At 31.5% G+C, this 15,802-nt stretch overlaps 1 protein-coding gene across 1 annotated transcript in view; it reads left to right on the forward strand.

The window, feature by feature from the left end:
* LOC129962970 (carbonic anhydrase 2-like) overlaps positions 1-15,122 on the forward strand; it is a 140,524-nt gene extending 125,402 nt beyond the window's left edge. Inside the window, exons 6-7 of the mRNA XM_056076976.1 lie at positions 6,480-6,704; positions 13,139-15,122. Of these exons, the coding sequence (XP_055932951.1) occupies positions 6,480-6,704; positions 13,139-13,324 (411 nt within the window). The 3' untranslated portion in view covers positions 13,325-15,122. The remainder of the gene's footprint in view (positions 1-6,479; positions 6,705-13,138) is intronic.
* The last annotated feature ends 680 nt before the right edge of the window (positions 15,123-15,802 follow it).

The following is a 15,802-nucleotide window of genomic DNA, read 5'->3' on the forward strand; positions in this document are numbered from 1 at the left end:
TCTTCATTATTCTTGACCCCCATTGTACAAAAGTTTTGTTAATATTTCTACAAATACTGTCATATTCTAATATATGAAAATACTTGCTTTAAACGCAATGTTATAAATTGTAACATGGAGACATTGCTTTGGCATTGAGATACTTTATTAAAAGGGTTTTAACAAAATTCTTTTCTTTTTTTTTTCTTCTAGAGAAAATAAATATTTTTATTACATAAATTAACTTTCTTTTATTTGGAGTCGTTCTGATCAGTTAATTTGTTAAAAGATGCTATTTATAACTTATAATAACTATAAATAAATAATGATATCACGATATATCTAAAAATATCGATATGTGTTGGGCGATATATCGCAATGAGAAAGTTCCGTCATCGCCTTTTCGGGTACACTCCAGGATGGCGAGATCCAACCGCCATGCCGGAAGCATCTCATCCTCATTTCGAGGTGCCCCCGGGGGGAAGTAAATATAGTAGAATCTCGCTCGTTCCAAAAATAATACTCAAGATAATATATAATAATGTAATTTATTATTTTAAAATTTGGCAAAAATAAGGCATAGCAGTATTGTTAAATAAATTATTAGCGCGCATATAAGGATGATTTTCATAGTATAAGGTTCACAGTTTCCCATCTTCCCCATTTCATTGGAAAGTTGTTCTGCCGAAATCTCCTCCACAACTTCTTGCTACGACATAAAATACAGTTCTTAACTGTGCTTGTATTTGTGCTCTCATATTATTGAAATACTTCTCTCTTCTACTACTTTGAAACCATAACGTTTATTAAAGTGTTTCCTTTATTCACCTTCCGTTAACTATTTCGTTTATAATTTGGCAAAAAAAGGTCAACAAACAAGTGTAAACCAGACTAATAACTAAGGTAGTATCCTGCACGTGAAGTCACGATGTCTAATCGTCATTCGTTTTGAAAAACATCACTCGTTAAACAAGTAAATATATATATATATATATATATATATATATATATATATATATATATATATATATATATATATATATATATATATATATATATATATATATAAATATATATATATATATATATATATATATATATAAATATATATATATATATAAATATATATATATATATATATATATAAATATATATATATATATATATATATATATATATATATATATATATATATATATATATATATATATATATATATATATATATATATATATATATATATATATAAATATATATATATATATATATTTATATATATATATATATATATATATACGAATTAAACGAATCACTCATTATGAGTAGTGTCTGTTAAATGAGGTTTCATTGTATTAAAGTGTCCTAAAAGATTTTTTCTCATCGCGCTATTGAATGGCCTTATCTGGCTCTGCTTTTGCAGCCTTATCTATTACCTTTCTACGTCATCGGCTTCAGTCATCCCACAGATCTAAATTGTCGCAAAGCCGGGGCTAGACCTCAAAAAAGTTCTTTTGTCCATTTGGTGGGATTGGAAAGGTGTCATTTTCTACGAGTTCCTTCTTTAAGGTGAAACAATAAATTCTACGAAATACTGTCATCAACTGGATCAATTGAAAGCTGCCATAGCAAAAAAAAAAAAAAAAAAAAAAAAAGCCAGAATTAAAGAACCAACGAGGCATTGTTTTTCATCGTGGAAGAGATGAAAAACAACGAGAGACCACATTTTACAACTTGATTGGGATGTTCTACCGCCTCCTGCATACTCTCCAGATCTCGCTCCATATGATTATTACTTCTTTCTGTCTTTAAAAAATTCTCTTCGCAATAAGCGCTTTAAATCCATTCGTGAAATAAAAGCGCAAGTGGAGGGTTATTTTTTGTCCAAAATATAACAATTTTGGAAAGAAGGCATAATGAGGCTTCCTGAGAGATGGAAGAAGGTAATAAAGCAAAAGGGTTCTTATATAACAAAATAAATAATAGCTTGAACAGTAAATATTGTGTATTCATTTCATATTAGAAACGGGAAAGAAACTTATGGGACACCTTAATATATACATTTTATTTATTTATTTACAAAAATTCATGACTGCTGGCATTCACGCTTGTAGAGAATGATATTTAACGAGACACTCTGTGTTTAGAAATACTTTAATATATAAATGAGCGTAATAAATGAATATGAATCAGACAAATTTCACGAAATATTAACATGACTCCAATATTTTATATTTTATGGAAAGTTCAATTTGTGCAAGTTTTATTTATTTGGCAAATTTCTAAAAACCTTTTTTATTTGACTGAAATACAGCTGCTCTCTGCCGATTGATCCTAGGCAACTGCCTAATCTGCTTTGTTGGAAATTCGTCATGGCTGTCCTCATTTTGAGTAACGAAGAGTAAAACAAAAATTTATAATATTAGGAGAAAATGTGATAATGTTGAAATTCAACACTTTTTATCTTCACATATTCGCATTTTTATTCATACATATGAATGATGTATTTGATTCAATCTAGATGAACAAGTTTTCGACGTTTGGTATTTGCATAAGCAAACAAACAACGTCCTAAGCCTCTTCAAGTATCGCGTCAAAAAAAGAGCTCATAAAAACCTTTGATGAGTTGCGGAAAAAGATAAATAGCCCTATTGAATCCAGATCAATGCAGTAAAAGTTGGTGGCTGCTGCTTCTTTTCTTTGTAATTTTTCGTTCAATTGAGCCACTTTGAAATGACCGCTTGCATTCGTAACCGTGAAAACAACGCACACAATCTTAAAAACATGCATCACTAAACGAACTGGAATGATTTTCGAAATATGAATACATTTTTTAAAATATGAATGCACTTCATTAATGATTATTAGTAAATACGTGCAATGAGGTAGGTGTTATATAATAGTATATAGATAATTATATTTGTCGTTATTGGTTAAGGCATATGTTGTAAGATTTCAGCAAAAAGATAGAAACTTATGGGCTCGAAACCGTTTCTATTCTCCTGGGTATTTAGGCTTGCTCTTCGTCAAGGTATGGGACCACATTCAGGATAATGCTTTAAAAAACGTACAAAAATATAGAATTTTGCATAAAAAAAAATATTGGAAGAAAAAACATCTATGAAGCCAAAACATCTAGTTAAATGACAATTTTTTTAAAAAAAAGGGAAAAGGGACTTTTTTTTTTGCTAAAAAGGGGTATAAAGCAAAACTCTTTCACATAATCTGCTTAAAATGTTGCAAATAGCTTAAAATATATATTAGCGAATTTCTGAACTAAAAAATAAGCCGTATCTCTATCCATTCTTTAAATATTAGACCAAATGTTTAAAAGACATGAAATTTTCTTTTTTTCACAATGTGAAGCATTAAAACAGGTATAAAATATTTCTAAATGAATAGTTTAATGAATGTTTAATTCAGGAACTACAAAACATATTGAGAAATTATTATACCAAATTTAAACCAAAAATATTCATTAGATTTTAGTTTATGAAGTTTTCGTAACAAAATGTTACCAAAGGTTAGGATTTGACAAGCAGCATTCACAGATATAAAATAGCATTAAAACGTACGTAATTCTAAGTATAACAATCAACGTAACTTCCCCAAACATAAAATTAGAAACAAAATTCAAACGGTTTTATAAAGCAAAATGTTCAAGCATTAAAATTTTTTAATAAAGCACGGCTCATAATTTCACAGAAAATCGAGTTTTTAACATAGTTCCCTACCTTAAAGTTACAGAGCGAATGCTGGTCAGTAAAGGTATTTGAAACTTGATATAGAAGTTTAGAACATAAAGTGCGAATTAAATATCTAGTTCATTATAAGGCCAAAGCTTAAAAGTCTGAAATACAACACGAAAGATCTTTGGGGCTTGGTGGTAGGATTTAAGTTTCAGTTTTGGACTTCTAGATTTGAAACTCGACTCCACTGAAGAATATCAGCTCCAGTGTATGTTAAATCCATTGAGGCCAAATGTTTTCTAGATGGTATGATGCAGAAGTTTAGAGATGTACCTTCTCAGGTATCATCCTCGTCATGTAAACGGATTGCATAATTACGAAATATTTCTTAAAAGTACCCTAATATTGCAACGAAGCAGAATGCAAATATAATTCAAATAAGTTGAACCCCAAAATCTTCGGGTAACTTCAAAATGGATTATTAACAAAACTAGCCGCCTTTGGCGACCAGCCAAATGTTCGTTTAAATTTTAATAATCAAATAGGTTGAACCGGAATACTCCAGTCGTACCATTAAATATTTTACGCAATTCCAACTTTAATAGATTCTTCAGCAAAATATTTTAAAACTTCAAATTTTGATAGTCATATAATTCACTCATAATATTATAAAGGCCTTCAGTCATAGCGTGGTATGTATCTCTCTCATTTTCTGTTACCCCTCGTAGAATTTATGCTTTAAATTAAAGTGTACATGATTAAATTGCAATTAATATAATAATATTTTTTACTGAAACAAATCATTTTTTTAATAATATGATTACTGATAATAGAGTCACTGAGCGTTTAAACTTTATGGTCACTAAAGAATATCTTTCTTAATTTATGTAATATCTCAAGAATTTGTCAACAAAAATTTCTCAGATTCATAATGAACAGATCGATTCATTAACAATGTTTCATTTTAAATGCATCAAACAATAAGAAAATAAAATGAATCGTTTAAAATAATCGGTCGAAAACAGGTTTAAAAAAACTACTTAAAAAACGATGTACTTAAAACTATAAGCATATACAAAAGATATATAATTAACATAAATACATTTTACTTACAAAAGCATGCAACTAACCTAAAAATAATTTAAATCATTCGTTGGTTGTCATGGCAACAATCAGAAAACAATGCGCATGCGTGAATTTTCTTCGCCAGTTACGTTAACGCAAATGCGTGAATTTTTCTACGCCAGTTGGGATAACGTTATGCAGATTAGACATTTTTAATTTTCTTTATTCTGTGTTATTTTAATTCAAAAGTACTTCAGAATGAATCTGAAACATGGATTAATTAACAATGTTTAATTTTAAATGCATAAAACATTAGGAAAATAAACAGAATCGTTTAAAATAATCCGCCGAAAAATGTTAACCCTAGCCTCATTACAGTTGGGAGAAAAAGAAAACTGAAGCCTTACTCATTTGGCGGTGGGGAAAATGGAAGATTGTTTTGGCGGAAAAGTTGGCGGTGGGAAAAATGAAAAAATTTTTTGGCGGGAAAGTTAGTTTTTAATTAATAATTAAAATTCTAATTAAAATTTCAAAAAAAAGTACCCCAGGTGCACATTCCCGACCTCTAAGGTATACATGTACCAAATTTGATAGCTGTATGTCAAATGACCTGGCCTGTAGAGCGCCAACACACACACACACACATTGAGCTTTATTATAAGTATAGATTAATAATCCACTTAAGAACATATGGTATTGGTAATCAATGAAATCTGACTATATCCTACAGGATGATTCGAAAGTCTAATGCCAAACTTAATAAGTGGTCTTATATACCAAGATAAATTTTGCTTAGAACGAAAGGTGAGAAACGCTAAGATTAACAGTGACGGAGGACTCATCGCCAGAATATATATATATATATATATTTCAATTTCCATTCGGCATAGTTTACTCAAAGGGTGTAAAGTTTAAATGAGTCTTCGGATGGAACATTTCAGTAGTGAACTAAATTACTGAATTAATTATTGAAATTTATTGAAGTTACTGAAGTTTTCTGAATTGCACCCATTCAGGAGGAAAGGAGGTAATATAATAAAAAATATACACAACAAAAAAGGAATAATGAAAATATAAAAAGAACATGAATACTTCATGTAATAAAGAAATAGGAAATCAATTAACCTGCATGAAAGTAAACGAAATAATAAACAGAATTCTTGGAGTCTGTGAACACATACACGAAAAAATTTATGCGTGAGTGCGAAAATCTATAAACCTCACCCAATAAAAGTAAAGAATAAAAAATATCCAGTATCTACAAAAAAAATATTTTTGACTGCTTTTACCATACGACTTTTAATAATGTTATGCGTACAGTTGTTATATTGTGCCAGAATGAATTTTTATTGCATTAGAACTGAATTGTACAGTCTATCATTTTCTTTTATTTTAGTACATTTCTATACCCGCATTTACTGGCAAACAAACCCTTATATTGGCCACCCTCTGACCGCCAATTTCCAGTACTGATCACTATGAAAGCAATAAAACGCAATTACACTGTGTTTTTATTATAAAAAGTACGAATTATGAAAAACAGCGTCACGTATGCTTCATTTGCCCTTACTGCATCACTGAAATTTGCAAAGCAATTGAAGAAATTATTTGATATATAGTTTTCATTACAATTTTCTTTATTGAAATCTCATTATTTTGGTTTAAACTCATTATTATCTAATAATGAATACAGTATAAGAATTCTAATATTTTTGATAGATTAAAAAATTTTTTATGAATCTTTTTCAGCTGTCCGACGAAGACAATCCTGCTCTGGAGCCCATCATCGACAAACTGGACGACATCCGACAGGAGGGCAGCAAGGTCGAAATGGACGACTTCACTCTGGAATCCCTCATTCCCGACGACCTGATGCCTTATTATCGTTACAAGGGATCCCTGACCACACCCCCATGCTACGAAATCGTAACTTGGACCATTTTCAAAGACTTCGTTCCAATCAGTGAGAAACAGGTGAGCCTCCCCTCCCCCTTGATTCTATTTGTACTCTCCTCTTAAATCCATATCTTTGTGAATAGCAAATAAGTAGTTAGTTAATTAATAGCCAATTAACAACTACGTTGCACGGATAATTGCTTTTGCATAATGGTCATGTTACTGGACTGCGAGCCACAAGGTCCCAGGTTCTATCCTTCGTGCATTTCAATTCGCTAAATCTTCTACAAATTGCTTTTTTTTTAATGCCAATCTGTCGCTCATCAATGGTGCATAAATTTCCAATTTGGAATCTCCAAACTATATATCACTGCAGAAAATGACAGAGATTCATAAAATAAAATTTGGGAATGATTCCTTATGTATTGTGCTTTATGGATCACAGTTGGAGATTACATACTGACCAGTGACCAGCTGGATAATATGATTGGACAAGTACTTGATTTGAGTCGTCCATTGCACCGCACCCATAAATTCTCAATTCATTTCTATCATTTTAGTATAATAATATTTATAGGCCTGCTTAATATTCCTGAATTGCAGCATGCGAACGAAAAACCGCTCAAATTGCAGCATTTAGCAGTATCAGACGCGTGAGGATAGAACCTGGGACCTTTAGGTTAGCAGTCCAGTAACAAACCGATTTTGCTAAAACAGCTGTTCGGGCAGAATCGCTGTTACTGGCTTATATGCGATTCACCCCAGTACTCTCCCTCCAGTGAGGCGAAGGGGAGACGAACGATATTGCGTTGAGTGGTGATGTATTGAGTAGTAGCTGTTGTCTTAATGGGCCGTACCCTTATTTGAGTAACGCCAAGCGTTATGGCGTTTGTGGGTGCCGATGCGCCAAGTGTGTCTGGCGACTTAGGGTTGCTGCGTCACGTGAATCTGACGACTTTGCTGCGCCAAGTGAGTATGGCGACTTTGGTTGCGGGTAGTTGGCGCACAACAGCTGATCAGAAGGTTGAAGGTTCAGCGTCCGAGGTCACCAATTTAGCAGGTTTGAGACGCGTGAGGATAGAACCTGGGACCTTTAGGTTAGCAGTCCAGTAACAAACCGATTTTGCTAAAACAGCTGTTCGGGCAGAAGCGCTGTTACTGGCTTATATGCGATTCACCACAAGCATGCGAACGAAAAACCTCTCAAAATACTGAATACAACCGATCGGTGGACCAGCTACAAACTTCTTGTATTGTAAGAGCGCAATATGAAAAAGATTTCCAAATATGTCATTAGATTTTTAATAAGCTTTAATCAATATTTTAGCAGTTTACTTCAATAACTCCAGAGAATATCACTGCGCATTCACAATCCATTCTTAATGACTTTAAAATTTAAACCAGAAAAAGTGGTCACCCCAAAATTTTCCCTCATAGTCTCTAATAGATATAATTTGTTTTAAATCAGTTTCTTTTAACCGAGTGAAACCAAAATTTGGTACTGAATCACAATTGTAGTCACAAAATCAAATATAAAATTTGATAGATTTAACCTTTTGTGCTCAGAAAAGTTATCCAATGTGCAATTATTCACCTAATACAAGGGCTTGTTTATTGTTCTGAAATATATATATATATATATACAGCTGTTTTAAGTTGAATTTTCCCGAAAAATGAATCTGCATCTTTTGACCATTCTATGGGCATTTTTGACAATCAAAATTGAAAAATAAATAAATAAAATGTCCAAATGATGCGCCGTCTTGAATGGTGAGTCATTGCTTTTTTTAATTATTATATGCTTCCGAAAGTACGGACCTACAGACGTTTAATCCCTATTTGGATTTTCCTGGAAATTTGCATTATCTATGTTAAATCTGTGTACCGAATTTTATCCATTTAGCCTTCTTCGTTTCATAGTTATTGTGTTAAGTTACATTCTAAGAACCGAACAGATAGACTTTCTCTGATTAGATTTTGCTCAAAATTTTATAGAAATCTGGGAAATGTCTTGTATGCCATTGGCGAACATATTAATTATGAAATATAGATCTGTCTAACATTTTTGATAAACCTAGCGTGCGACCTCTAGCCGTTATTTTTTTTTTTTTTTGGAAGGGCGATTAATTCATAATACTGTTACAAAATATTTCTTCTACAACAAATACCGCTAATCAATTGTAATAGTTCAGAAAGCTGCTGAACTGTAGCAATTAAATATTTTTAATCAAAATAATACATTCTTTACCAAAATAATATTTGCGATCGTTTTAACGATTAGATTTATACTCACGGGTATAGTGGGACTGCGGTGGCTTAATGGTAAAGTCCGGGCCTCGGAACTGGAAGTTTCCAAATTCGATCCCCGATTTCATTAAATATACGTTGTATATGGAGGCACATCAAATTTGACCTCATGAGCCAAATGTCTTCCCGTTGGTGTGGCACAGAAATATGGAAAGGGTGTACCAGCTTAGGTGTTGCCTTCATCGACCGTGGTTAAAATATGTGCAGTTCGTTTTTTTTTTGTTTGTTTTTTTAAACCGCCCTCGTTTTGTCTCCTTCTCCTTTGATTAAAAATATTTCATTTTTTTTTCATAGAACGCATCCCAAATTTGATCTTATTTGCGTTTTATGATTTATTGTTTACAAAAAAAAAACAAGCACACTTTCTAAAATGTTTTTTATTTATTCTATTTCAAAAAGAGTCTAAGCTGTAGTGGATAATTTGATAAAAATATCCAAATCCCGAAAAATTCAATGGAAATCTCGAAATGAAATGAGAGATCTCATTTTTTAATGATCATCAATTTTTTAATAATGACTTTTCTCGCTTTATTATGTATGCGTGAGATTAAGAAAATAATAATAATACCAATAAGATTTAAATTCTAATCTTACAAAAATACAATATCACTCTCAAATCTCGGAACATAGTCTATATGCATAAATAAAGTTAAAAAATTATTTTTATAATATTAACTAAGATTCCGAAATTAATTAAAAGGCAGGCATAACAAAATTCTGCAAAACCTATCTGCGAAAGAGGCGACTCAAACTAATATCAAAAGTTGGGTCAACAACACCAAAACTCCGAGCGTTGCTGTTCTTGAAAATATACAGTTGTAACGACAGCTGGCAATGACAAGAGAGAAATTAGTATAAATTATGGGGCGCATTAATGCCTGTTTTCTGCACCTCTTCGACCGGCTCTAAAACAACGTTTAATAGAAACAGGCGGCGATTATTTATCGTCTCTTACTTTTTGTTTCATTGTAAAAATGCTGACATAAAAGATATTTAATATTCAAGGATTGCTGGAGGACAAGATGTCGTCCAGTAATCTTTCATGAAACTCGCTTAAATTGAATAAAGTATAGAAACAGTTTGGTCCATATATTTATAAAAGTAAACAAAATATGCAAATATAATCATAACAATGTAAAAATAAACATGAAATAAAAATATTTTTTGTCGTATGTTAGAACAGAACAGTTATATCTGATTCTTGCACCATTTAACTATTAAAAAGTAAGCGAAACAAAATATAAATGAAAGCTTTGAAATAGCTTGTGCATATCTGATGCTATTTGTAATCTTCTTTGATATGTATACTATTTTCCGCCTTACTCTCTTCATCGATGTATTATTCGCTTTTCATTTTCTTCTATGCGAAATATAGAGGAAGTATGGTAATAACCAAAGAATTCGAACTCGAAATGACGAATCTCCACGTTTCAGATCATCCTGAGTCCGGAAAACATATTTTGGGAATTATATTTCTTTCTCTGCACTACAGTTCAAAAACGCTTTGAGTTAGAATTTAGATGGTTGAAATGTGATGTTACACACTGCCGCGACAGCATTGGCGGGATTGAGGTTGAATCCCTAGTGTCATCACTGGTTACTGTTAACACCTAGTGTCATCACTGGTTACTGTTAACACCTAGTGTCATCACTGGTTACTGTTAACACCTAGTGTCATCACTGGTTACTTACCTTCCTCCGTAGCAGGTATGTCCCGTCATCGGTAGAGGATAAATGACCTCACATCCTTTTTGTACCGACCCGAATGGCGAGAACCAACCGCTAACTTTTTGAGTCACGATGAGAATCCTGTATAAAACTATAATATACATCCGCTCAAGGCAAGGGATATATTAGTATGAATCATGAGTAGTATCAATACCCCTTTTCTGGTACCTTTCAAGCGACACTGAAACAATATTTGATTGAAGCAAATAATAGTAATCTATCTGTAGAGAATATTTTACACACACACATACACACACACACAAAAAAAATGTTGGACCAAACTTTCACAAAAATTTGAGAACACCATTTTTTATAAAAATGCTTATTCATATTTTGTAAATAAGTAACTTTATTTACAGTAATTAAAAATAAATTTATTATAATGTTTAACTAATTGTAATGTTTAAAATCTTATGTAGGGAGACGCTTATATTTGTTACAGATGAAACTGATTTCGCTTCTTTGGTAAAACAGAAATAAACTGTTCTAATTTTTAAAAAAATGCTTTTTGAATTTATTCTTCCCTACCCCATCTTCAGAGTTTAAATTGTCATGTTAAAATTATGAAAATATCGTCACTCTTACTTTATGTTGCATACATTATATACATGAATAAAAGTGAGAAATTATTTAAACTGAAAATAGATTCTCTTTATGTGACCCTGACTTCTTTTTCTCCCATCCCACGTAAACTGAAACTTTATTTATTTAGACCTCGTTAGCCTTTAGAGTTTGACTTGCTTGGTATGCGCTGGTTTAATCTGTCTTCATTTTCTTCGATGAAATAGTGGATTGAGCAAACGATTTTAAAATCGAACATTCAAAGAACACGTGGTCTGCATCGACGAGCGATTTCTGTTATTTTCTTCAGGGTTAATTAAAGGGCGTGACTTGAATTTCAGACTTTACGTTTAAACTTCCTGGAAGTATCTACATCAGTATTCTTTCGAAATCCTTTTTTATTATGTATCCCCTGGCGGCAATCTTCCTTTTAGAGGTCCACAATTAAATCTTAAATTTATGTATTAATTGTTTTTAATCCCTTTCAACTGCATAAACTGCGGCAATTATTAAGAAAATATAATTTATTTAAAATGGAATAAACGGTCATAATTGAGAATTTAATTCCAAAAGTAGTTTTTTTAGGACTTTCATTAACAAGATGATACACAAGAATTAAAAATCCTTCGATTCTCTAGTTCAAAACACCGAAACATCATAATAACTTACATATGATTCGTCTATCTTTGTATCATTTTTTTACATCTACAACAACTTTGAAAAAATATATATCTAATATCTCTGCAACATTCTTGTATGCAATTGCGTCAATTAAAACAATGAAATGTAATTTTGTAAAATATATTTAAACGTTTTTGAACTTTTTTATAATTTAGAAAGAAAAGTACAAAAATAACAATAATATGACTAAACATTTTTTTTTATTATTATCATTTTTAAGTGATTTAAACGTAGGTTTTTTTTCTTTTTTGCAACAATATGGTCTAAAACTGAAGAAAAACTTTCATTTAAGATTTAACCAAAAATCTAATTTTGAAAACACTTTATCTATTACTCAATGCGACCTACTATCCATAGAATAACAACCTACTTACTTAGCTATCCATTATTACCCTTAATATTATCCATTTTGTGACTATATACCAACTTTGGTAATATGAGATTTAACAATCTACTCTGTAAAGCTTTTTGAATAATTTTCGTTCCATATAAATCGCATGTCACATGTCACATCGGACAGTCTACGGATAATATTCAGCTTACAAACATTATCCTATTGAAACGAAACGAAATAGAAATTTAAATTGGAAACTCGAAATGGGTGAATAATTTGAATTGATTCCTAAGATTAGATGCTGTTAGAATTATTGTTTTTTCTTCTGTGAGTATTATAAAGTAAATGAACAATCGTGTCTTATTTGTATTTTTCAACATTCACTATATAAGTTCTGTCATGTCAGCATTCATAACCAAAACTAAAAAGAAATCAACAAATATCAATAAAATAAGGGAACAAAGACCAAAAATAAATTGTAGATTCAAACGGAGGAGTGATTTTAATTGATGACTGAGACTATGATATTTTCCGGTTTGTACTTGGAATCACACGAAACTTTTTCTTCTTGATCGATGGAGTCCTAACATTTTATCCTCCAAATTTAAAAGATACTGACAGTGAAAAGGATTTCAATAATCAAAATTAAGTCTAATTTTTTGAAACAAAAATCTTAATAATTTAAAATCTTCACAAAAATGCAGTAATAAAAAAGGTAAGTAACATAAAAGCAATTTTAATATAATATTGTTTAAAATTTTAAATTCATTGGAAGAAGGTGAAAAAGTAATTGGGAAAGTACCACAATGAAATTCATGTGGAAAGTTCAAACCCAACTATATGAAAACACTGTATTATTGATATAAGTTTGCATACTAAATGGTTGTTTATATTCTTTCAGCTGCAACAATTCCGAAATGTCAAAGAAGAAGACGAGGGCGAACCAGAAGAATCTCTGGTGGACAATTTCCGCCCACCCCAGCCTCTGCACGACAGGGTCATCGAAGTGTCCGGCGAGGGTAACGCGGCAGGAATCCTCGGACCTTCAGTCTTCGTGGTCCTGACTGCTCTCTCGTTCCTGCTTTGAGGAACCAACCACCGACTAGATGTACCATTATAATATAGAGGGCAGCACAACTCGAACAAGGACGATTCATTTTTAAATATGGACACTGGCGGGAAATTTAAGCCCTTTTTCTTTGGGCAAAGTTCTAATGGATGAGTTTTCAATCCATGATTTTTGGCCATCGACTCCGGCATGATAATCTTCTGGTTAAAGCAATCGCGAAATCCCCTTGACTGCTATTTCGAACTCTAAGTTCAAATCGGTTCTTTATATCATGAATTACTTTCGTCTGGTCGTTTCTTTAAATAGTAATTAAGTTTGTTCATTATCAAAATGTGCGCTGTCAAAAGCAGTAATAGTAATCTTTCCATCAAAGCAAGACGAAAGTGAGAAAACGTTTTGGATAAAAACCCATAGTTAAAGAAATAAATATCAAAAATTTAAGTTTAAATAAGTTTAGTTTTTTAATATTCTTTAATATGTCTAAGCAGAGGGATAAAAATTAGAAGTTTTCTTCGAACTAAACATTAAACCGGAAGTTTGCCTGGGAAACCGGAAGTTTGATGGGTCGCTTTTAAACAGAACGGAAATAACTTGTCTATTTCATTCAATTAATTCTTTATCGTCTTAAAGTATCTGGATGTGGCCTCTCTCACACACTCTTATTCTTTACTTTCTCTTATTATCTTTTTCGTTTTATTTAATTGGAACATTATGGGAATAGGTCCATTGTGTTAAGTACAATTAAGAATGAACGTCCGAAGTTTGAGTTTTGCTGTCGGTTTATTTCAGAGGCCAACTTTTTTGAACAGTTACAGAATCGCGGTTTGAAGGGCAAAAGACTCTGAATAATAGACTGTGCAATAATGTTTTGAATCATTTTTCTTTTTTCTTCTTTATTTTTTTTTTGTTATATAAAAGGTTACCTTTAGATCTTTTTTTGGTTTTGAAATGGTTATGCTGGATTCCTGCAAGTGTTCTTATTTAAAAATTTCAGGTATTTTTCAAGGGCATATCATATAAAATGGCATTTAAAGAAGAACATTCAATAGAAAAATGTATCAATGGTAAGCAACTAATTAGTACTTATCAGGGCTTCTTAAATTGTGGGTTGTGACGCCAAAATATACCACATATTAGAATATTAGTTACAAATATTTTCACGGCACTTTTTCTTTCTCTTTTTCAAAATTCATAGCATTTGAAAGCAAAAAATCATTTCAAAAATCATTTCGGCACAAAACAGTGAATAAAAAAAATTGAACGCTGAATAATTATTTTTATATATTACTAATTATTTCTTCTTCTTTCTTATTACGACAAAAAATTTTATCGTTCCAAAAAATTATAGCTGAAATTTTTCCCCTCCAATAGGGGGAATTTTTGATTCCGTGGTATACAAAAATATAATATAAAGATGTCAAATTTTAAGATGTGAATTAACTAGTCAATATTAAGGGATATTTTTAAAAATTTTGTAATGATTTGCCAACCAATCAGGGTAAGCAGATAGCTATTCTACTTAAGACTGCCAACGAATGCAATACTGCATCCTCTATAACGAAAGGTGCTTTCAAATCTGTGTGGTGATCTGCTAAAAACATGTTACTGTTATATTATTTTTGTAATATATGTATAGTACTACGTATGTACAGCAAATATTAAATGCCTCAAATACGTATATTTAATTGTTCGTATCTCTGCATACTCCAATGTATTGTTATCAATTTTCATTTAAGAGGCTTACATCTATGTAACAAGTTCCGTTTGTGAATGCTATAGGATTCTGGTTTTTATTAATAAAATAACATCCTGTATAAAAAAAAGAGTGTTTTGCTCTTATTTCAATGCTCGAAACATTCACACACACTTTCCAGTCAACATGTTGTCCTCCCTTCCACACATAAGAATTGTGGATCAGAACAAGATCGTGAACGCTACGAGTGTTCTACGAGTGTTCCGAAGTCTTGCTCATAAGCGTCTTGTACTTCGTTGTATAGTGATGAAAGACAAGTATGGATTTTGGACATATTTTTCTTATCAATGGAATCCAAATTTGGCATAAAAACACACTATCAATCATAAAATCACACACCAAATTTCATTTATTTAAGAAGTTCCGTTTTTGAGTTATAGCGTTTTCTTTGCTTGAGAAAGTATAGAACGACAGGGAATCAATCTGTTGGTGGTTTCGTTTTGAAATCTGATTCGGATCTGCACTTTAAATGCTAAACTCGCATACAATTTTTTTTCCTGTATAACTATTGAAGTTTTGTAGTTATCGAATTCGCTTGTATTCGGGCAGATAGAATCTAGGAATATGAAGAATTTTTTTTATTAGATTTTATAGATAATATACGTGTGAATTTGTAGATATAGATAGGATTAGTTTATAAGATAGAATTTCTAAATTTCTATTGAATTTAAAATTTGATAGAAATCTGCCCATCTTAGAACTTTTTTTGAGATGGGCTACATTCTGTGTTTACAAAAAGACTG

Source organism: Argiope bruennichi, chromosome 1 (assembly GCF_947563725.1).
Source record: "Argiope bruennichi chromosome 1, qqArgBrue1.1, whole genome shotgun sequence".
NCBI lineage: Eukaryota > Metazoa > Arthropoda > Arachnida > Araneae > Araneidae > Argiope > Argiope bruennichi.